The sequence below is a fragment of the Anguilla anguilla genome, chromosome 6 (assembly GCF_013347855.1).
Source record: "Anguilla anguilla isolate fAngAng1 chromosome 6, fAngAng1.pri, whole genome shotgun sequence".
NCBI lineage: Eukaryota > Metazoa > Chordata > Actinopteri > Anguilliformes > Anguillidae > Anguilla > Anguilla anguilla.
In genome coordinates this window covers 21286268-21309494 of record NC_049206.1, presented here as the reverse complement: position 1 = coordinate 21309494, position 23227 = coordinate 21286268, and the positions used below count along the sequence as shown (strand labels likewise).

Sequence of the window (23227 nt, the reverse complement as noted above, 5' to 3'; positions counted from 1 at the left end):
GCGCCCGGCAGCCGCGCTCACTCTCTCTCTCTCTGTCTCGCGCGCTAGCGGCTCTGTGCACGCGCGCGCGCCGTAGCGGAGTCCGCCGGGGGCTTCCGAGCGGACGCCCGGCGATGGAACGCTCGCCCGCGGTCGCCGCAGCCGGCCAGCCGCGTCTTTCCCCGGGGCCCCGACCCGCCCCGCGCCGCCCCGGCCCCGGCCCCGCGCCCCGCCGGCCCCTCTGACGCCGGAGCGGGGACAGAGCAGCCGCGCTCGCGCCGGCCGCCGCCATCGATTGAAGGATGCGGCGCTTCGACAGGCTGAAGAACTCGCTGCCCTTCCTCTCGCGCTTCCGCTCCTACAGAGTAAGTCTCCGGCAGGCTCCGCCGCCTCCCCGCTCCACTTTCGTCTGGGGAACCAGAGGGTCGCGTACGCAGCGCGGAGATGTAACAGGAATAGAAGGGACAAACGTGTCTGCGTGAGTGTGTGTGTGTGTGTGTGTGTGAGAGAGAGAGAGAGAGAGAGAGTGTGTGTGTGTGTGTGTGTGAGAGAGAGAGAGAGAGAGAGAGAGAGAGAGAGTGTGTGTGTGAGAGAGAGATAGAGAGAGAGTGTGTTTGTGTGTGTGTGTGTGAGAGAGAGGGAGAGAGTGTGTGTGTGTGTGAGAGAAAGGGAGAGAGAGAGAGTGTGTGTTTGTGTGCGCACATGCATGCGTGCTTGTTACTGTTTTTGAAGACATGCGGTCTGAATTGACACGGTGTTCAGTGACAGTAGCGAGGAGGACTGGCTTACGGAGCCTTAACGCGCACACAGGAGCTGAACGCACCCGTATGTGGACAGCGCACGGCTACAGTATGAGCGGATCACCCTCGGCACGTACAGTATATATAAGCCACTTAGCCGTTTCGGCCGGCGCGGGCGCTCCTAATAGCCCGGTTCGCTTCCGCAAATCCTCTGGTCTCTCTCGCGCCCGAGCCTTTGAAGATCGGACCGCCTCGGTTACAAACGCGGCGCCGTTAGAAGTACTGCCCGCGCGGACCCGACTCCGCCGAGACGCGAACCGCGGCACGCCGGCCGTCGTTCCGTGGTCTGATGCCAGGACGGCGGTCGCCACGCTGCCCTCGGGCGAGAGCCGCGGCTCGTTACCGCGGTAACGCGCGGAGGATCGGGCTCCCGGCAGGCTCTCGCCGTTTGAGCCTAATCTGCCCGAGCGTGCGCCGGTGACGTCCCCTCTCTCGCCGCTGACGTCGGCGGCGAGGTCCCGGCGGGGCGGGGGGGGGGGGAGGAGCGGCGCATTACCCGTAATTACGGCTTAAAGCAGGGTTCTCAGTCCCTCCATCGCACTCAATCACACATGTGTACACACCCGTATGAGTGCGGTTTGGACGCAGCCTGGGGGTTTTATAGCAGAGGTGGTTTTGGGAACGGCACCCCAGAGAGGGGGCCTGGCTTTCCTGGATGGTATTGACGTGGAAGGCTGCTGAAGGAGCTACCCCCCCCCCCCACACCCCAGCCTGTGCACTACGCTGTGCTGCCACCAGGCGCCTAGCCCTCCCCTCCCTCGCTCCTCCTGGCCTCGGGTCTTCTCCCTACTGGCTCCCCAGTGGTGGAACGCCCTGCCCACCTCAGTCAGGACAGCGTTGGTCCCTCCCTACCTTAAAACCAGTCGTAACCTGAAGACCCATCTCTTCGCGAAATACCTTTTCCCCTTTTCTCCATCCTGATTCCCATTCCCCTCTTCCCTATATTCCCCTTTCCCCCCAAAAAAAATCCTTTCTGTACCTTCCCTTCCACAAGGTTAATTCTAGTGAGAAGTTTGTCCCTCGCCAGGGTGTTTACGGCCCGACCACTGCGCTTCTCGTTAGCCGCTAACGTTAGCTTGGGCTGTTGGTGATTCGCAGATCGAACCCTTCTCTTTGTGTGCGCTCTGGATGAGAGCGTCTGCCAAATGCCTGAAACGTTGAACGTAAGCATTGACGTCCCCAATTACACGGCAGACAGGCGAGCGGCGTTCAGCGGTACTGAACTCAGTGCGGCGTCAGTGCCCAGGAGCTGCGCTTGGCACTGGAGCATCTTCACCTCGGCTTCCCGCTGGGCTGCTGTGGCCTTGAGCGAGGTTCTTAACCTTGACCCAACACGCTCAGTGCATTTTTACACGACGGAGGACATTTCGGATATCTAATGCTTTGGGGAAAGTTCTGTCTCCATTTGTCTCGGACTTTTGAAGCTCCTCAGTTGCGATGTTTGGAGGCTAAATGCAAGGGACGTTGGCTTTCAGGCTGAGATCTGAAGTGCAGCACAGTTCCTGATAAACCTCTGGCTGTAGTAATGGATATTGTGAAACATTAGCTGTGCGAGTTTCTGTGTAAGAGAAAGAGAAGAAAGCGGCTGTATGCGTATGAAAGTATGCGTGTCTTTTTTATGTAACAGCGGGGAGTCGTGCTGTTCCTTAAGGCTGCTGGCAACGGTCGCGGGGCAGAGAGCTCTCTGACTCACCCGAGCTTGCGCAAGGCTCCTAACCTAAACCCTTCCCAGTAATTTTCCAGCTGTGTAAACGGACATCGCGTCACTTTGGAGCCGCTCTGGACGAAGGGCGTGCGCTAAGCGGATAAACACCGCAGCGTAAATAAGGAGGGAGGCAGGGAGGCAGGGAGGCGGCCTCTGGACCAATTCCCTGGAGACCGCCCCCCCCCCCGCCGGAGACGCGAAAGAAAGCACAGCCCGTTTTCGGAGAATGGCTCCGGTCGCCCGACACCCGCCCCTCCCCCCACCCCCCACCCCTTCGCCGCCCGGCCCCGCATTCCCCACCCCCGTGTCACAAGTGACACCTGCCGAACGCTGCGTCCCGCTTCCGGCCCGGGGCTCAGGAGCGCGCTCGCGAACGTCAGGGTGTTTTTCGGTTTCCCCGGGACCGTCCCCGGCCCGTGGGAACCTCCCCCCTGGACGCCGCTCGGTTTGTTTTTCTTCCCCCGCCCGTGTTTTGAGAGGCGGCGTTCTCCCGTCCCCTCGAGAGCGTTTAGCGTCTGGCGCTGACGTGCAGCCCCTCCGATCGCCATTCCCAGACAGGAAGTGATGCGGAAAGTTTATTTTTGGGTGTACACCAGGGCTCTTGACGTCTGTGTAGCAGGGTGGGGAAGTGGGCAGGGCCACCTCGGTGCACAGCGTTCGTTTGTCCTCAACGTTGACCTAGAATCTCTGCACGAAGTGAGCACTTGCTTCAGGTCACACTTAACGACACAAGATTCAAGCTGGTTGGACCAGGTCTAAGTCAGAGCTGTGGTCCTGGTTGGCTCGGGGCTATGGTGCAGGATTTGATTTGCCACCCCAAATCCCTTTCATAGTGAGCTCCATGATGTTTGGGACAAAGACATGATTTGGCTCTGTAGTCAACAATTTTAGGTTTGTAATCAAACAATTCACGTGTAGTTGAAGTGCACATTCTCAGCATTTGTTTTAGGGGATCTTTATACACTTTGGTTGGACCACTGAGAAATTACAGAGCCAAATCAAGCAAAAAATGTTAATATCAATGAACATTAGCCTAGTATTGTGTTCATGACTTATATACGCAAACTTATTACGGTGTCACTGATGAGCACACAAGGCTGGCCTTAGAGAGAAGTCCTTGAATTGAGTGTAAGTCTAACTGGGAGGTCCAGCTCTAAATTTGGGGCTTGATTTACCTGTAAGCCGGAGGCTGGCTGGACCTGCGAGAGGAAGTGAGGTGCAGCCCCTTTTGCCCTTTGGCTCGTTATGACTGCCGGGCCTCACAGAGCGAGCGTTTGTGCGGAGCTGTAGACCAGCTGGGAGCAGGGCCACAGAGTCACAGGGGCCAAAGGGTCACGGCAGAGGGAGTAAATGCTGTCCCTTACACGGGGCCGACAGGAAGGCCAGCTCGCTTTTTAAATACTTTTTGTTGACCTCTGGAGGTCACATCCTGTACTGTCAATTTCTCTTCCCGCTTGACGTGTAGCGTGGGTGTGTGTGTTTGCGCGTCTTTATCTGCTGGGCATTTGAATGTTTTTTCTTTGTAAGTTGTTGTTGTCCTTAAATGCATTTCTTCATAGCAAATCGCTGGTAATGCGCTGTGTCTAGCATAATGAGCAGTGATGCTTGGTGGTTGTGCAGGTGCTTGGTGGACTGCACACAACCCTTAGCCCCAGGAAGAGTGTGCGTTCGTGGGGTAGACTGTGGTTCTGTGTGCGCGCGTGTGCGTGTGTGTGTGTGTGTGTGTGTGTGAAATACCCTCTGCACCCCTCAGAACCATTAGCCTGGGGAAGCAGTTGCCTGATCCCAGACCATTAAGGCTGACCTGGAAGAGGAAGTCATGACCCAACCCCCCAACCCCTTGTGACATGACAGGGGCTTTATGTTAAAGAGCTATTGCAACTCTTTACTGGACAGAAGCCCCCAGAGCCAGTGGAACAGTAGCTAGTGTGGTTTCTTCATCAACACACTACTTGTCATTCCAGCTTCATTATATTCGCCTTGCCTCAGTGTGCTTGTATGAAGTTTTCAATTGATCTACATGGAGGCGCTATGATAGATGATTTTAGGTGAAAGATGTGAAAGCTCATGTCCCTCACCTCATTTGGCCTGGAGTCATGAAATCTGGTGCAACGGTCCCTTTCTTCTCAAGAAGAACCCATAAGCTTCGCCTACTTGGATTTTCTGGCATTTAGAAATTTGTGTAAAAACACTAATTAAACAAAAGCTGTACCAACGGGTACGAGACTTGGTATGCAGCATCTGCGGGCCCAGATCAGCATACCATATTATTTTCAGATTTTCTTTGCTCAAACAATATGGCCACCCTAGTTACAGTACATTCTCGGAGACTGTTGTTGTGGAGCGCTTACGTGGATCTCAGGCAAAGACGACGCTAAAGTCGCTGGCGTTGTACAGGAGGGCTCTCTTAGATACTGCAGTGCAGTGACCCTCAACACGGGCATGCTGGTTTTGTTTTCAACACAGAACTTACCGGATCAAATGCAACGGACGGTCACGTGGCTAACTCACCCCGCGTGCTTTCTTGGGCCCGAAAGCAAAAAGGCCAGCAGACAGTGCAGAGCCAAGGCTGAGGACCGCTGCTTTAACTGGCTTGTGTTGCCTGTGCTAACCACACTATTTTAACTTACGTTTGTAAACAGCGTGCCTGCGGCAGGAAGCAGCGAGGGGAAGGGCTGGTTAAAGCGGCCGGTTGTGGTTGTGGAGCTGTGGCCAGGGCCGGGGCTAGCGACGGCTGGGCACTTTCTGCGAGCAGGGGGTTCAGCTCCAGGCCAGTGACATTGGAAGGGGGTCCGGGGGGGGGGGCGCTTCTGGCTCCTGTTTAACGCCCCGGCCGGCTGATTGGTCGGAGGCGGCGGGATCAGGGTCACCGGGGGGCAGCTCTCTCAAGTGACTGCGGCGGGCAGCTCTCCTGAGGCTATTAAAAGCCGGCCCGCGGGGCCGCAGGGGCCCTCAGGAACAGCGGGTTGCCGTGGAGATAAACAAGCGGCGTGAAAGAAACCCCCCCCCCCCCCCCGCAGGGCTTATGGGTCGGCCGCCTCGGCCACCTTGAAAAACAGTCAGGCTGTAGCACGCTCTGCTCTATGGGGCAGAGGCGTGGGGCGCGTGCGTGCGCGTAAGTATGCATCCGTGTGTGTGTGTGTGTTTGTGTGTGTGTTCGGTGTGTGTGTGTGTGTGTGTTCGGTGTGTGTGTGTGTGTTCGGTGTGTGTGTGTGTGTGTGTGTGTGTGTGTGTGTGTTCGGTGTGTGTGTGTGTGTGTGTGTGTGCGTTCATGTGTCTGCGTGTCTGTTTGTGTGCACGTGTGTATTTGTGTTTGTGTTAACGTCTGTTCGTTGGCGCATTCGATTGGACTTGATGAAAACTCGCTGTGCGTGGCTGTCTGCCTTTCCCTCTGAATGTTGTTTCAGAGCTCACCCCCCGCGCGCGCGCACGGCAGCGAAGCGCTCCCCGCGGGCTCTTAAACGCGCTCAGACGAGCGCCGGACTCACCGCAGGGTCAGAGCCGCGCCGCTCGCTGCTAACAGAACACCAGACCCCGCCATGTCCGCCATCACAAATTAACGTTGCTTTTGCACCGCTCTACAGCGCTCCTATTTTTGGAGTGTTTGCTTCTGAAAATCGACATGTGCTAACCGGAAAAATAATTTCGGAGAACTGCTAATTGGGACGTGTTAGCGTGCTCCTACATTTTTCAACTTAGGAGCATGTGTGCTCCTTGGGAAAATGTCAACATAGAACCCTGTTATGGTAGGCTCTGAATTTGACGCTTTTTTCATGTCAGAAAGGAGTAGACTGTGGTGAGGGTCAGACTGTTCCAGTACAGAAGGAGCTGGCTGCATTTAGAGGGGTCAGGTTTGTGCAGGTGTGTCAGATATGGGCTTGCGGTACTGTGCGTGCCGACGTCCTTTGGCTGTGCAAACTGGGCAGGAGCGGAAGTCTGGGACTGTCTGAATCCCAAGTCTCTGTGTCTTTTCAAAGGAGAGAAGAGCCATGATGGTTTGTGTTTGTAGGTAGTGCTTCTGGGCAACACAAAATTTTGTGTACAAAGTTAAAACGACAGATTCTGTTGCTTAAGACAACGTACCGATTTTGTGAATTAGGTTTTCCGTTGTTGCACTTGTCGTTCAGAGCTCGGGGGCGCCACTGGGTGATTTATCCCTTCAAGATGAAGTGTTTACGATGAGCGAGCTCTTTCAGTAAATAAGCCTCTGTGTTCGCGTCGCGTGATCTTGAAGGGGCAGAGAACGCGAGCGTGTGAGAGAGAAGCCCATTCGCGTTGGATGCGTTCCAGCGATGCTCCGCTCAGCAATTTGCACTCTGGGAGCTGCGTCAGCGGTTCCTGAACCACATATTACGAATTAGTTTTTCGAAGATTAATGTTTAAAGGCGGTAATCCGTTTAGCAAGCCTCTTAGGTTCAAAGTCAGGGTTACTGTAATACACGGATGCACAATAGAAGTACTTACGTGATTTGATCATTCTCAAAGAAGGTAATGGCAAACATAGGCCTTCCAGGAGATTCTACCACCGTGCAGAATTGAATGAGAGAAACACAAAGAAGGGGAAGAGATGCAAGCTGGAATCTCAGCAAAACTGCTCAAGGACATTTTCGTACGATATAAATGTCTTACATCTTGTCATGATGAAACATAAATACTACAAGCAGGACCAAGCTACTTTCTTCAGACTTTTTGAGCGCAAATTACGTACTACTTGTGACTGAATCAAAAAACCGTGTAAGAAATGTAGCTCACTGGACAACCCACTAAAGGAGTGCAAGAGATGCCTAGTGCATAGTGTACGGTGTGTTGACCGTGTTTGTCCATCTGTCTGTCCGTGCAGAAGCTGGGCAGTAGTGCATAGTGTACAGTGTGTTGACAGTGTTTGTCTGTCTGTCTGTCCGTGCAGAAGCTGGGCAGTAGTGCATAGCGTATGGTGTGTTGACGGTGTCTGTCTGTCTGTCTGTCCGTACAGAAGCTGGGCAGTAGTGCATAGTGTACAGTGTGTTGACAGTGTTTGTCCGTCGGTCCGTCCGTGCAGAAGCTGGGCAGTAGTGCATAGCGTACAGTGTGTTGACAGTGTTTGTCCGTCTGTCTGTCCGTACAGAAGCTGGGCAGTAGTGCATAGCGTACAGTGTGTTGACAGTGTTTGTCCGTCTGTCCGTCCGTGCAGAAGCTGGGCAGTAGTGCATAGCGTACAGTGTGTTGACAGTGTTTGTCCGTCTGTCTGTCCGTGCAGAAGCTGGGCAGTAGTGCATAGTGTACAGTGTGTTGACAGTGTTTGTCCGTCTGTCTGTCCGTGCAGAAGCTGGGCAGTAGTGCATAGCGTACGGTATTTTGACAGTGTTTGTCCGTCTGTCTGTCCGTGCAGAAGCTGGGCAGTAGTGCGTAGCGTACAATGTGTTGACAGTGTTTGTCCGTCTGTCCGTCCGTGCAGAAGCTGGGCAGTAGTGCATAGCGTACAGTGTGTTGACAGTGTTTGTCCGTCTGTCTGTCCGTGCAGAAGCTGGGCAGTAGTGTACAGTGTGTTGACAGTGTTTGTCCGTCGGTCCGTCCGTGCAGAAGCTGGGCAGTAGTGCATAGCGTACAGTGTGTTGACAGTGTTTGTCCGTCTGTCTGTCCGTGCAGAAGCTGGGCAGTAGTGCATAGTGTACAGTGTGTTGACAGTGTTTGTCCGTCTGTCTGTCCGTGCAGAAGCTGGGCAGTAGTGCATAGCGTACGGTATTTTGACAGTGTTTGTCCGTCTGTCTGTCCGTGCAGAAGCTGGGCAGTAGTGCGTAGCGTACAATGTGTTGACAGTGTTTGTCCGTCTGTCCGTCCGTGCAGAAGCTGGGCAGTAGTGCATAGCGTACAGTGTGTTGACAGTGTTTGTCCGTCTGTCTGTCCGTGCAGAAGCTGGGCAGTAGTGTACAGTGTGTTGACAGTGTTTGTCCGTCGGTCCGTCCGTGCAGAAGCTGGGCAGTAGTGCATAGCGTACAGTGTGTTGACAGTGTTTGTCCGTCTGTCTGTCCGTACAGAAGCTGGGCAGTAGTGCATAGCGTACAGTGTGTTGACAGTGTTTGTCCGTCTGTCTGTCCGTACAGAAGCTGGGCAGTAGTGCATAGCGTACAGTGTGTTGACAGTGTTTGTCCGTCTGTCCGTCCGTGCAGAAGCTGGGCAGTAGTGCATAGCGTACAGTGTGTTGACAGTGTTTGTCCGTCTGTCTGTCCGTGCAGAAGCTGGGCAGTAGTGCATAGTGTACAGTGTGTTGACAGTGTTTGTCCGTCTGTCTGTCCGTGCAGAAGCTGGGCAGTAGTGCATAGCGTACGGTATTTTGACAGTGTTTGTCCGTCTGTCTGTCCGTGCAGAAGCTGGGCAGTAGTGCGTAGCGTACAATGTGTTGACAGTGTTTGTCCGTCTGTCCGTCCGTGCAGAAGCTGGGCAGTAGTGCATAGCGTACAGTGTGTTGACAGTGTTTGTCCGTCTGTCTGTCCGTGCAGAAGCTGGGCAGTAGTGTACAGTGTGTTGACAGTGTTTGTCCGTCTGTCTGTCCGTGCAGAAGCTGGGCAGTAGTGCATAGCGTACAGTGTGTTGACAGTGTTTGTCCGTCTGTCTGTCCGTGCAGAAGCTGGGCAGTAGCATGCAGTCGGACGAGGGGACGGAATGGCTCCTGGAGCTGCTGATGGAGGTCCAGCTGCAGCAGTACTTCCTGCGTATCCGCGACGACCTCAACGTCACCCGCCTCTCGCACTTCGACTACGTCAAGAGCGAGGACCTGGAGAAGATCGGGATGGGGGGCCCGGGTGAGTCCACGGACCGGAGGGGAACCGCAACGGGACGGGGTTCTAATCCACACCCACCCACCCCCCCCCAAAAAAAACACACAAAAAACACCACTGAAACAAAAGGCCATCTGCTGTAGATAATCCGTAGATAGGGACCCCCCCCACCCCCCTCCTCAAACATACACACACACACACACACCCATAAGGGACGCTGCCGCTTTGTGGCAAGGCACAGTCTGATGAAGGCACCCCGTAAATCTCACCCTAAGAGGGGTGAGAAAGAGCCCGACCGTGCCGGGCATTGGGAGTCATCGAGAGCAGTCCATCACAGGGGACGGGAGGGAAACAGCTCGGCTTTGTGTCGTCTGTGTTGTGCTTTCAATCGGACCTCACAGTGACGGTGTATGCAGTGGGCTAACCTCGGATAAAAAAACCAAGCCCCTGTTATGGAGTTGGGTGGTTGGGGGGGTGGGGGGGGGGGGTGTGAGGGTGAGGGTGGGGGGTGGGGGTGGGGGGGGGGAGTCAGTGGTAAAGCGATCCCCGAAGCCCCCGTGAATATGGTAAGCGCAAGAAAGCCCGGCATTGTTTACCGGAGACAAAAGCGGCACGGCCCCATTCGGCGCGGCCGCCGTCCAGAGCCCCGACCATTCATCAGCACCGTAACACCTGCTTCCTACACCCCACCGCCCCCCCCCCCACCCCCCACCAAGGGCGCTCCCAGAGCCTCCCCCAAAAACAGCTCTCCTCACGCCCGTCCCCACAGGCCAGCCGGGCCGCGGTGTTCGGGCACGTTGTTTTACTACCATTGTCTCCGAGGAAGGAGAAAGCAAAGCACCACTGTATTTAACACGCGACGGAGAAACAAAGGTGCATTCTTTACGTAGCTACGCGCCGGGGACTCTCCGCCCGGGCCTGTGCACCGCCCCACAGCGCGCTCACGCGCCCGGTTTGGCTAAAGGGGAGCTGAGAACGTGACGTCGTTTCCCCTGAACGATGACCGACGTTACTTTAAGAGCGTTAAAGCTTCCTTTCAGCTCTTTTCCCCCCGCGCTAAGCGCTTTTCCCGCACCTCGCAGCGACGCCGCGCGCCGCGTTTCTCCCAGAATGCCTTGCTCCCTGCCGGTAAGCGGCCTCCCGCTCGACGCCGGCTGACGTTTGCTGTCCTCGCCCTGTCTTTCGCAGGGCAGCGTCGGCTGTGGGAGGCGGTCAAGAGGCGGAAGGCCCTGTGCAAGCGCAAGTCCTGGATGAGCAAGGTACGCCGCCGTCTCCGTCTCCGAGGAGCCTTCCGGAACCAGGCCCCGCCCGTCAGCTGGCGCTGCGTGGGCTTTCACTGCGTTCTCAGCCCTGGTCCTGCAGAGCCGCGGGGTCCACTGGATTTCATTGTAGCTAAGCGCACATTTGATCAAAAGTTAGAGCGATTGGTTTAACTTGTATCTGGGGTCTGAATTTGTTTCCGGTCTTAAAATGAATACAAAGACCAGAACACCCTGCGTCGCTCCAGGAACAAGGTGGAGAACACCTGGCTTACCAAAGCAATAATTAACACGTGAAGGACACTGTGTGTACACACTGGCTTTTGTTGTTTTTTTTTTTGTTTTTTTTTTTTGTGTGCCTCTTTATTTATCCTCAATTTAATAATTACTCCTCTCATGAAGCGTTCTTCGCTAGTTTAAAATAAGATCGGATCTGCGTGACCCAGAGGAGCGGGGAGGGAAGGGTTAAGGCGGGGAGGAAAGGGTTAAGGCGCTGGTCGGGCGCTGGCGATGAATCGGCGCAGAGCGCGGCATTCAGCCCCTGGGTCGCAGCACGCCGGCCGGGGCCGGGCGGAGCGCGCAGAATGCGGAGCGGATGAGATTACAGTCTCGTGAGCGGAACCCCGGGCCCCGCATTCCGGAACCGCTCGGGATTCTGCGAACGGCGAGGCGAGCGCGCGCGGCCGGGGGTAACCGCGGCGACCCAGCTGATCCCTCCCAGGGGGGGTTGGGGGAGCGAGTCTCCATTGGACAAGGCCCTCGGTCAGGAGCAGCGCAGGCTTGCTGCGGGGCTTTTAGCTTCTGCTGTGCACAGACAGACTGTGGCCTTAGCCCTGCTAATGCTTGTGCCAGTACCCCTCACTAAATGTAAAAGGCTGTGTACAGACAGACTCTAGCCTTAGCCCTGCTAATGTTTGTGCCAGTACCCCTCACTAAATGTAAAAGGTTGTGTTCAGACAGACTCTTAGGCCTGCTGAGGTTTGTGCCAGTACCCCCCACTAAATGTAAAAGGTTGTGTTCAGACAGACTCTTAGGCCTGCTAAGGTTTGTGCCAGTACTCATGCTAAATTGAAAAAGCTGTGAACCATGCGGACCATTAGCCCAGCAGCTAATGTTTGTGCCAATACTGCTGCTAAATTTAAAAGGCTGTGCACAGACAGACTCTAGCCTTAGCCCTGCTAGCCCTGCTAATGCTTGTGCGAGTACCCACTCTAAATTTAAAAGGCTGTGTACAGACAGACTCTAGCCTTAGCCCTGCTAATGTTTGTACCAGTACGCACGCCAAATTTGAAAAGGCTGTGCACTGTTTCTTATTTGTTGAAATATTTCTGTTCCATTAATCTTTCCCGGCCCTAGATGGTGAATGTTTCTGTCTGGCCAGCCTGCTGAGGAGCTGGCTTGGCGGCCTTATGAATACGCGGAATATGTTTTTCTTCCTTTCCGCTTGCCAGTGTGGGAGAAGCAGAGGGGTCCATGGAGGGGCTCTGTTTACACTGAATACTGTGTGTTCCCTGCATTCCTCTCTCTGTGGGCTGGACATGCGCGCACACGTAGACACTCTCACACGCATACACACACACACGCAGACACACACCGCACACACACGCCACACATACACGCACACAACACATACACACATGCCGACACACACCGCATACACACACATACACACGGACACACCACACACGCACACACACACACATACACACGCAAACACAAGCAAACACACACACACACAAGCATGCCACACACACGCAGACACACGCCACACATACACGCACACACACGCACACACACATGCCGACACACCGCATACACACGCACACAAACACAAGCATGCCACACACACGCAGACACACACCGCACACACGCCACACATACACGCACACACACACACACACATGCCGACACACACCGCATACACACACGGACACACCACACACGCACACACACACACATACACATGCCACAAACGTAGGCTCTCTCTCACACACGCATACACACACATACACATGCCACACACACACACACACACACACAAATACAAACATCACACATGTACACACACACACATACACGCAGACATGCTCACATCTTCACGCACATGTACAGAGACACACACATAAACACACATACACAATTATGCACATGTATTTGTTGGCATTTCGTTCACTATCAAGCATAACACGTCAAGCTACACCATGTACTCACGCTCACATACTAATGTACATGAGCACATAAACATGGACACATGCTAACATGCGCACCGATTCATTCCACTTTCCACACCACAACTCACATGCACACACACACACACACACACACACAGACAAACACGGGGATGCACACACATGCTGGCACACCTGCTGTAGCAGTTCTGAAAACCACAAACTCTTCCACAGAAGTATGCACACACGCACACAGACACACACACACACACACAGGATATTCAATCTGAGGAGGCAGATTACTGCATCTTGCTGTTCTGCCAGGAGCGGAAGCAAACACATGTAATTTTAGAAACATATCAGACCCCGCTACTTCCTCTGGGAGTACCCTCCGCTCTGCTCCGTCTCCTCTGAGCCGTGTGTGTGTGTGTGTGTGTGTATGTGTGTATGTGTGGGGCTGTGTGTGTGTGTGTGTGTGTGTGTGTGTGTGTGTGTCTGTCTGTCTGTCTGTCTGTGTGTCTGTGTGTGTGTGTGTATGTGTGTGTGTGTGTGTATGTATGTGTGTGTGTGTGTCTGTGTGTGTCTGTGTGTGTGTGTGTGTGTGTATGTGTGTTTGTGTGTGTGTGTGTATGTGTGTGTGTTTGTGTGTGTGTATGTGTAGGTGTGTGTGTCTGTGTGTCTGTGTGTGTGTATGTGTCTGTGTGTGTGTGTGTCTGTGTGTGTGTGTTTGTGTGTCTGTGTGTGTGTCTGTGTCTGTGTGTGTGTCTGTGTGTCTGTGTGTGTGTGTGTGTGTCTGTGTGTCTGTGTGTATATGCGTGTGTGTGTGTGTGTGTGTGTGTGTGTGTGTCTGTGTGTCTGTGCGTCTGTGCGTGTGTGTGTGTGTGTGTGTGTGGGGCTGTCGTTTAGGCACCACAGGCCCAGCTCCTGCGGCAGGCTAACGGCTTCACCATGCGAGCGGTCTTGAACGCACACGTAAAAGCTAGCGAGCGAGATCAGCCCCCGTCACTCAAAAGCCAGACATACCTTCTACGCATTCGCGTAATTAAAGGACTCTTTCTCACGGGAGACTGGCGCGCTCGCCGTTACCATGACACCTGTCAGTTCAGTGTTGATTTAGCACGTCGCTAAGAGTCTGCGATTCCTCATCTCTGACAGGGCATGAAAGGCGCAGAGGTTCGTAACGGCATGCGGAGCATTCTTCTGGACACGGCGGGCATTTTATGCGTCTGCTTCGCGGGATCATTTCGCGGCGGCGCGTTTGGCGCGTCCGTCCGAGCGCTCGGCCGCGGCTCCCTTTCAGACGCCCGCCGGGCGATCCTCCGCGTTCTTCCCAGGGAAACGAAACGGATCCGATTGGACGCGCACGTCCAGCCATAATCGTGGACCGCCGCAAATTTCTTTTTTTTTTTTTTCCAAGAACAGTCCAAGCTGCCCTTTAAATTAAGACCACCCCCCCCACCCACCCACCCCCCACCCCGCACCCCCCAACCTCCAGCCAAGAGATAACTCAATATGCGAGAGCGCAGATAGCGTTTGGGAGATGCCTCTCTCTCCTGTCCCCTCGCCCCGCCCGGCGTGCTGCTCGCTGGGCTTAATGAGCTGTGTGTCCTCGTCTGTGTCCCCTCAGCCAACACTCTCCAGTGTTTCTTTTTTTTTTTTTGGGAGGGGGGGAGTGGGGGGGAGGGGACGGAGTCTCCCCAGAGAGCCGTCCCGCCGCTAGACCGAGTGTCTCCCGTTACAAAGAGCCTCCGAAACACTTGAATGCCCGATTAGAGCTGAGAGATAGGCGCTGTCGGGGGGCGCGGGGGCGGGAAGCGCTCTGCCGCGCTCTGGGGGTTTTCTTCCTGAACGCTGGTGACGCTGCGCGTGCGTACGGGATTTTGGCCACGACGCGGCGGGGGGGCGGGGAGGGGGGGGGCGGGGGTGTGGGGGGGGGGGGGGTTGATTGATTGCCGTCGCGGCAACCGGACTGGACGACCGTATAAGGAGCTCCGCTGGAGTTCGGGGTGGATTCGCTGGGGCTTCAGCTGGCTGAGTCTCATATCTCGGCCACTAACGTTCAGTATTTGCAAAAAAAACAGGGTTGGGGGGGTGGGGGAGGGGGGGGCTGCTGGCCTCAACAGAAGAGCCTGAACTAAGCAGGTCTCCTCTGGCCTTTCAGTGTTTAGAGACAGAGCCAGACCTGCCCCTGCTAGTGTGCAGAGTTAGACTGGCCTTCATTGATATGTATGTATATGCAGAGTTAGACTGGACTTCATTGATATGTATTTATATGCAGAGTTAGACTGGACTTCATTGATATGTATGTATATGCAGAGTTAGACTGGCCTTCATTGATATGTATTTATATGCAGAGTTAGGCTGTCATTCATTGATATGTATTTACAAACAGAGTTAGGCTGGACTTCATTGATATGTATTTATATACAGAGTTAGGCTGGACTTCATTGATATGTATGTATATGCAGAGTTAGACTGGACTTTGTTGATATGTATGTATATGCAGAGTTAGACTGGACTTCATTGATATGTGTGTATATGCAGAGTTAGACTGGACTTTGTTGATATGTTTGTATATGCAGAGTTAGACTGGACTTCATTGATATGTATTTATATACAGAGTTAGACTGGACTTCATTGATATGTGTGTATATGCAGAGTTAGACTGGACTTCATTGATATGTATTTATATACAGAGTTAGACTGGACTTCATTGATATGTGTGTATATGCAGAGTTAGACTGGACTTCATTGATATGTGTGTATATGCAGAGTTAGACTGGACTTCATTGATATGTGTGTATATGCAGAGTTAGACTGGACTTCATTGATATGTGTGTATATGCAGAGTTAGACTGGACTTCATTGATATGTGTGTATATGCAGAGTTAGACTGGACTTCATTGATATGTGTTTATATGCAGAGTTAGACTGGACTTCATTGATATGTGTGTATATGCAGAGTTAGACTGGACTTCATTGATATGTGTGTATATGCAGAGTTAGACTGGACTTCATTGATATGTGTGTATATGCAGAGTTAGACTGGACTTCATTGATATGTATGTATATGCAGAGTTAGACTGGACTTCATTGATATGTATGTATATGCAGAGTTAGACTGGACTTCATTGATATGTATTTATATGCAGAGTTAGACTGGACTTCATTGATATGTATGTATATGCAGAGTTAGACTGGACTTCATTGATATGTATGTATATGCAGAGTTAGACTGGACTTCATTGATATGTATTTATATGCAGAGTTAGACTGGACTTCATTGATATGTATGTATATGCAGAGTTAGACTGGACTTCATTGATATGTATTTATATGCAGAGTTAGACTGGACTTCATTGATATGTATGTATATGCAGAGTTAGACTGGACTTCATTGATATGTATGTATATGCAGAGTTAGACTGGACTTCATTGATATGTATGTATATGCATAGGTAGGGTTAGGGTTAGGGTTAGACCTCCGCTGGTGTGTGGTTAGAACCAGAGCCAGGCTGTCAAGCGCTTGCAGGTCTAGCTCCAGACCAGACTGAGCCTCAGCCCCGGCCTCCGCCCCCCCCCCCCAGGTGTTCAGCGGTAAGAGGCTCGAGGCAGACTTCCAGCCCCAGCCCGCCTCCACCTTCCGCAAGCCGTCCCCCACCCCGCCCCCCGGGGAGGGCCAGCAGCAGGCCCTCACCTGCCTGATCAGCGACAAGGACCTGGTGCTCCTGGAGAAGCTGGGCGACGGCTCCTTCGGCGTGGTCAAGCGCGGGGAGTGGTTCACCCCCTCCGGGAAAGTGGTGAGTGGCACAGACATCACACGGAACGAAGAAACACGTACAGCGGAACTGCAGCCCAAAAGTGCTCTATAGGTCAGATGTAACATAAAAAAAACGAATCAGTTGTGATGGAATCGTTTTGTAAAAGAGATACAGTTTATAATATATGATAAAAACATTATTCCTTTGACATCTCAAAGCTTAGGATCAATTCAAGGTAAAAGATAAATCTTTTTATTGCTGCATTTCCAGTTGCATTTTGTTCGACCCGATATATCAGCTGAGAAGTCCAGGGGCTCTGTAGACAGATTTCTTCATGAGAATTTCAGCTAGACAGCCCTACCCCTGAAGCGCTACAGGATTTGTAGCATTTTTACATTGTATCCATTTATACAGCTGGATATATACTGAAGCAATTTCGGTTAAGTACCTTGCTCAAGGGTACAACGGCAGTGTCCTACCCGGGAATCGAACCTGCGACCTGTCGGTTACAAGCCCAGTTCCTTACCCACTGTGCTACACTCCGTTCGAGCACAGACGGACACAGTTGCCTGTGTTAACGGACGGACAGCTTGCCTGACCAGCCTTGCCCCCCCTAACCCTAACCCCCCCCCCACCCCCCCATTCTTAGCTCAACGTGGCCGTCAAGTGTCTGAAGACGGACGTGCTGAACCAGCCGGACGCCCTGGCCGACTTCAACCGGGAGGTGAACGCCATGCACTCGCTGGACCACCAGAACCTGATCCGGCTCTACGGCGTCGTCCTCACGCACCCCATGAAGATGGTGAGACCGGACTCGACCCCCCCCCCCCCCCCCCCACCCCCCCCCTCACGCCGCGCTGCGCCCCTCGACCGAAACCCAAAACCCGAGTCGCCGTCAGCCGCTGGGAAACGTCTGGGGAGGAGCAAGCGGGGCTCTAAATAACCTCCATTCACATTTCTGTCTGCTCTCAGCGACACACGCTCATTCAGCTTTTTACATATATATATATATATATCTACCTACCGTGTTGACTTGACTCAGCCCAAGCTGGTTTGTTGATCAAAGCCCGGGCAGAATGTGCTTTGTCTGCGCGTGAGGGCGTCGTTTGCAAGCTCGCTGACTTCACGTCCAAGCAAAGTTCTCCCGGGAGTCCCCTTTTTTTCCGGTACTTTTGAAAAGTTTGTGGGGAAGGTTTGAATATCGGATGATAGCTAAAGCAAACGGCATTTTCACAGAATAGCCGTGGAACAGGGCCCCCCCCCCCAACGCAGAACCAGCTGGTTTTTAAAAGCCTTTTTACGACCCGGCTGGGCCCTGCCAGGCCGGTTCAGAGCAGGAGCCCGCAGCGATAGGACAGAATCGGGGGGGTTATGCGGTGAATATAAGTCAGCTGGGGTTGCTTGTGTTAATGCTGCGTTAGCTAACGTTATGCCAACCACCCACGGGGTATATACATCAGGGAGAGGTAGGGCTAGCTCCCTCCTGTAGTACTGCGTTTCCTGTTGTATAGATACATTTCTGGAGCTGCAGTACTTGTTTTACTGTGCTGGTGTCGCAATGTGAACTCAAAAGACACAGTTGGTCATTCCAAACTAGTAAAGTGGGGGGAAGAAAGGCTTTTTTTTGGGTGAAAGCCCCCCCCCCCCCGTAAGAGGACTTTGTGCACTGAGACCGCTATTCCGCGTCTCTAGGTGACGGAGCTGGCTCCCCTGGGCTCCATGTTGGACCGCCTGCGGAAGAACCAGGGCCACTTCCTGATCTCCACGCTGTGCCAGTACGCCATCCAGATCGCCAACGGCATGGCCTACCTGGAGTCCAAGCGCTTCATCCACCGCGACCTGGCCGCCCGCAACATCCTGCTGGCCTCCGGCGAGCTGGTGAAGATCGGCGACTTCGGCCTCATGCGGGCGCTGCCCAAGAACGACGACCACTACGTCATGCAGGAGCACCGTAAGGTCCCCTTCGCCTGGTGAGTGTGTGTGCGTGTGTGTGCATGTGCGAGTGTGTGTGTATCTTCTGTGTATGTGTTTGTGTGCGTGTACGTGTTTGCTGTGTGTCTGCTGTGTGTGTGTGTGTGTGCATGTGTGCATGTGTGTGTGTGTGTGTGTGTGTGCCTTGTTAAGTCTTCAGGTCTTCAGTACTAAGCGATCGGGTCTGCTTGTAGGTACTCTAACGACACTACCGTGTCACAGCCACACAAAGGAAGTTGCTGTTTGCCGTCATATTTTCCGGTCTTGTTAAAACGTGCTATTTTTTTCCCATTTTAGAGTGAATCTGAACTCACTCTGTGTGCGTGTGTCTGTGTGCGTTTGTGTACGCGTGCGCGTGTGTGTGTGTGTGTGCGTGCGCGTGAACGTGTGTGCTCCAGGTGTGCTCCTGAGAGTCTGAAGACGCGCACCTTCTCTCACGCCACCGACACCTGGATGTTCGGCGTGACGCTGTGGGAGATGTGCACCTACGGCCAGGAGCCCTGGCTGGGGCTCAACGGCAGCCAGGTACCCATGACATCACAGGCAGACGAGCATGTGACCGGGGAACAGGGGAGATCGTATCCGGGGGGGGGGGGGGGCTTCATATCAGGCACTCTTTCTCTCTGTGACCTCCATTTCTGTGTCACAATGCAGCTGTTCTTCTTGTATGATGGAAAATGTTAATTAAAATACATCTTGAACTGAACTGATTAAAAGAGGGTTTAAAACCATATCTAGACTTCAGTAAAAAAAGAAAGAAAAATTTGGTTTTGTGTTTTCAAAAAGAAATCTGTGCTGCCCCTATAAGTATCAATATATAATCTACCTCCGAAATGTTAGTCCTTTAGCTTTCCACTTCACTTCTATTGTACTTTATGCTTTGTTCTGTACGCCTGTGTATGATATGGGTGCTTGCGTTTGTGCCTGCGTGTATGCGCGCACGTGCGTGCGTGTTTTGTGACCGTGCGTGTGTACTTGTGTTGGCGCGCGCGCGCGTGTGTGTGTGTGTGTGTGTGTGTGTGTGTGTGTGTGTGTGTGTGTGTACGCCCGTTTGCGTCTGTGCGCTCATGTGCGCGCGTTTCGCTGCAGATCCTCCACAAGATCGATAAGGAAGGGGAGCGCTTGCCCAAGCCGGAGGACTGTCCTCAGGACATCTACAACGTGATGCTGCAGTGCTGGGCCCAGAAGCCCGACGACCGGCCCACCTTCGTGGCGCTGCGCGAGTTTCTGGTGGAGGTGAGGGAGCGTCTGTGTGCGGGCGCGCGCGTGCGTGCGAGTTTCGGTCTCCTGCGTTCCAGGGCGGTTGTGAAAGTCTCGTGACCGCTAGTGCGTTTTCCTCGCAGCCGTCGTTAAACCACGGTCGTTTCTCCTACGCTTGAGCACAACAGAAAGACCTCACTTCCAAATGCATTCAGAACAGGATCTGTGATGCTAGTCTCTTTTTTTCCCCCAACTGTTGTTGAAGCGGGTTTGCTCCCGGTCTTGTCATTGTCCAGGTTCTGCTCTGGTCGTATCCTTCTGCTGCATGGTTTTTAAACCAGATCCTGTTTAGATGTTGTCTTCGTTCGGACCGTTACTGCGCTGAAAGTTCTCTTCTCTCTAAATCAGACCATGCCGACGGACATGAGGGCCCTGCAGGACTTCGACGAGCCGGACAAGCTGCTGATCCACATGAGCGACGTCATCACCATCATCGAGGGCAGGTACGCGCGGAACGCCACCCCCGAAACGCACACACGCACGCCCGCACGCCCGCGGGGCCAGCGTCTGGACTCCGGGCCCGGAGAACGAGCAGAGGCCTCAGGGCGTTCCTCGGACACGGGGGAGAGGCCCCTTCCTGGAACGCCGTTCAGTTTGCGTGTGAAATACCGTGCGCGTACGAGCCGTCCGCACACGTCCGGTTTGGCCGAAGCGGCGAGAACGGGATCCGTTCTGCCGACGTTGCATAGATCTGCCGTCGCAAAGCGAAGCAGAAACGAGCACGCGACCGTCCGGACCCACGGCGCAGCTCACTGCCGCAGACACGTTTCAGCTGGCACCACCCGCGCATGCGTCCTACTGAACGAAGCACCACCTGCGCATGCGTCCCACAAAACGTCCCTCAAAGGTCATCCGTGAGTGAGTGAGTGAGTGAGTGTGTGAGTGAGTGAGTGAGTGAGTGAGTGAGTGACCACAATTTGCCATGCATAATCCCCGGCGGCAGTTCCTGCATGCCGTGGGGAAAAAAAAAGATTTTTTTCGCTTAATCTGTTCCTAGTGTTTTAGTTTTTGGTTGAGCGTCGCCTGCCGTCGCTGCGGTAACTCTTTCGCGCGTCCCGTCGCAGGGCGGAGAACTACTGGTGGCGGGGGCAGAACAAGAGCACGCTGAAGGTGGGCCAGTTCCCGCGCCACGCCGTGACCTCGGTGGCCGGCCTCTCGGCCCACGACATCAGCCGGCCGCTCAAGAACAGCTTCATCCACACGGGCCACGGCGACACCAACCCCCGCCGCTGCTGGGGCTTCCCCGACAAGATCGACGAGTAAGGCCCCGCCTCCCCCCGGCCACGCCCACCCACGCTCTAGTAGCCCCGCCGCCCCCCCCAAAGCTCCGGCCCCGTCCCCCCCATCACACTCTGGCTCCACCCCCCCCCCCCCCCCACATGCCTCCTGTCAGCTAAGAAATAGCCGTGCCTCTGCTGCCCTCTAGTGGGGACCGTGAAAAATGTCATCTTCGCAGTTGGATTTCATGGACGGCTGTGATTTAACCATTCAGATTACATGCACAGGGTCACTTTGTTTAGACATAGATGACATGAAAACACATATATAAGCCATAGAGATAAGACAGACCAAGGGTCTGGGGTCTGCAAGTTTTGTCACGCTTAGTCTAAATTAGTTGGTGATATTAAGATATTAAGGCAAAAATGAGAAACATTTGGCTTTCCTGGCCCGTGACTGGAGTCACCTGGGATAAACAGTACGCTGAGTATTTATTTGCTTAACAGGGACATTTATGTGGGGCGACCTGACGTGATTAAACAATCGCACACATGCTCCACTGCATGCACTGCATTACGACGGGAACAGGGTCCGGGTTTGCGCTGAGCTAGGCTCCAGGGTGCAGCGGCAGCCTGCGATGTGGACTGGCTGCAAAAACCGCGGCCGTGCGGAACGGAGAAGATTACAGTGCCGCGGGGCACGGAGAAAAAAGACGCTGCGCTGGAACTCGTGAGTCACTGGGCGTGGCCCGCGAAGCCAGAAGTTGCCATGACGCAAACGGAACGCTCGGGTTTCTTCCCTTTTAAGGTCAGGGGTCGTGTCTAGACCGATCCCGGCGAGCAGGAGCTGGCAGAGTTCGGGGGGGGCGGGGAGCGGGGGCGTCAGAGCGCGTCTCTTGAGAATCGGTCCGATCCACCTTCACCATCGGCATGACAACACGAGTACTATTCCCGCAGGTGGGAACCGCTCGTCTCTGAAGTCGCCACCAGGGGGCAGCAGGGCATTGCTGCATAGTGCGTATGTTCATAGCGCGTTTGCTGTAACGCACGCAGCGCTTCCAAACCCTGCTCCTGGAGGTTTACCGTGCTGCAGGTTTTTCACTCCAACCCTAATTTGGCACACACCTCGTTCGGCCAATTAGCAGCTCAGCGAGAGATCCAGCTGTTGAGTGAGGAGCGCTTTGTTGGGGTTGGGGCGAGATCTCCGGTGACAGGGCTGGGAGCGGGCGATCTCACCGATGCGTTTGTTTGAAACGCGGGCCGTCCAAACAGCGGCGCGTTGCCAGGGATTTACCGCGCGCGTCGCCGTCGCAGCCAGTTACCCGCGGCGACGGAGCCCGGCGCGAGTGCGTCAGCGGGGGCCGCAGTTAGCCGCCGGCGCACGCTCTTCCGCGGAGGCGGGGACGCGTCGGGGCAGGCCGGACTCGCACATCCGCCCCGCCCCGCCCCGTCCCGCCCCCTCCCGTCCCCTCCCGTCCCGTCCCGTCCCGCTGACTGCAGGGCTCTGCTCTTTGCCTCCGCAGCCTGTACCTGGGGAACCCCATGGACCCCCCGGACATCCTGGGACTGGACTTCAAGGCTGCTCGCCCCACACAGCTCCCAGGACGGGCCAAAAGTGAGTAACCGAAACCACCCCCCCACCCCCTGTAGCATTAACTGCCTGTTTGGGATATACTTTATATAGAAGAGCTAGGCTTATTTAGTCTTGTGGGACCAGTACTTTTAGAAGAATTAAAACCCTGCGCAGGATGAGTTTATACTGATGCACTTAAAATCTTGTTCAGACAGTTCTTATTGTAAAAGAAATTCCTGTGTATGAGGTCATCTTAAAATTGTAGAATCTGTATATTAGATAAACTGATAGAATTTGTCTTATACAGAAAGCTGTTTATGTACAGCACTGGTAGAAACTATGGAAACGCTGTGCTTAAAGAAGTTTGCTATGCTTAAAGCTTTTGTCTGTGCCCTTTCTTCTGTTGTTGTTTCTCTGAGCCATTTTTCTTCTGTAAAAATGTGTAGAAACAGTTGTCTTCTTGACCACAAGTGGCAATGACATTGTGATCATCAGTGATTTGATTATCATGTTTTCCTTTGCATGGATATTATCATTTTATGTAGAAAAATACTGGACAAAGAAATACATGTTCAAGCTGATTGCAAGTTGTCCTACAGTAAGATACATTAGACTGCTCAGTTGTGTATTAAGTAATACATATAGGAAGGTGTAATAGTTATTACTTCTTTAACACAGATGCTCATTATCTCTTCATTTTTGTTTTATGTTAACATCACATTTATTGCATGTTACAATTGTTATGCCAAAAAGAGAAATTGTTACAAAATAGTGCACTA

The 23227-nt window shown here is 53.6% G+C and overlaps 1 protein-coding gene across 1 annotated transcript in view; it reads left to right on the top strand.

The window, feature by feature from the left end:
• Positions 1 to 211: 211 nt before the first annotated feature.
• The window catches only part of LOC118230760 (activated CDC42 kinase 1-like), a 30087-nt gene continuing 7071 nt past the window's right edge, over positions 212 to 23227 (top strand). Inside the window, 11 exon segments of the mRNA XM_035424055.1 lie at positions 212 to 344; positions 9086 to 9263; positions 10428 to 10498; positions 16254 to 16466; positions 17077 to 17229; positions 18120 to 18397; positions 18797 to 18923; positions 19488 to 19634; positions 20007 to 20101; positions 20723 to 20917; positions 22399 to 22490. Of these exon segments, the coding sequence (XP_035279946.1) occupies positions 282 to 344; positions 9086 to 9263; positions 10428 to 10498; positions 16254 to 16466; positions 17077 to 17229; positions 18120 to 18397; positions 18797 to 18923; positions 19488 to 19634; positions 20007 to 20101; positions 20723 to 20917; positions 22399 to 22490 (1612 nt within the window). The 5' untranslated portion in view covers positions 212 to 281.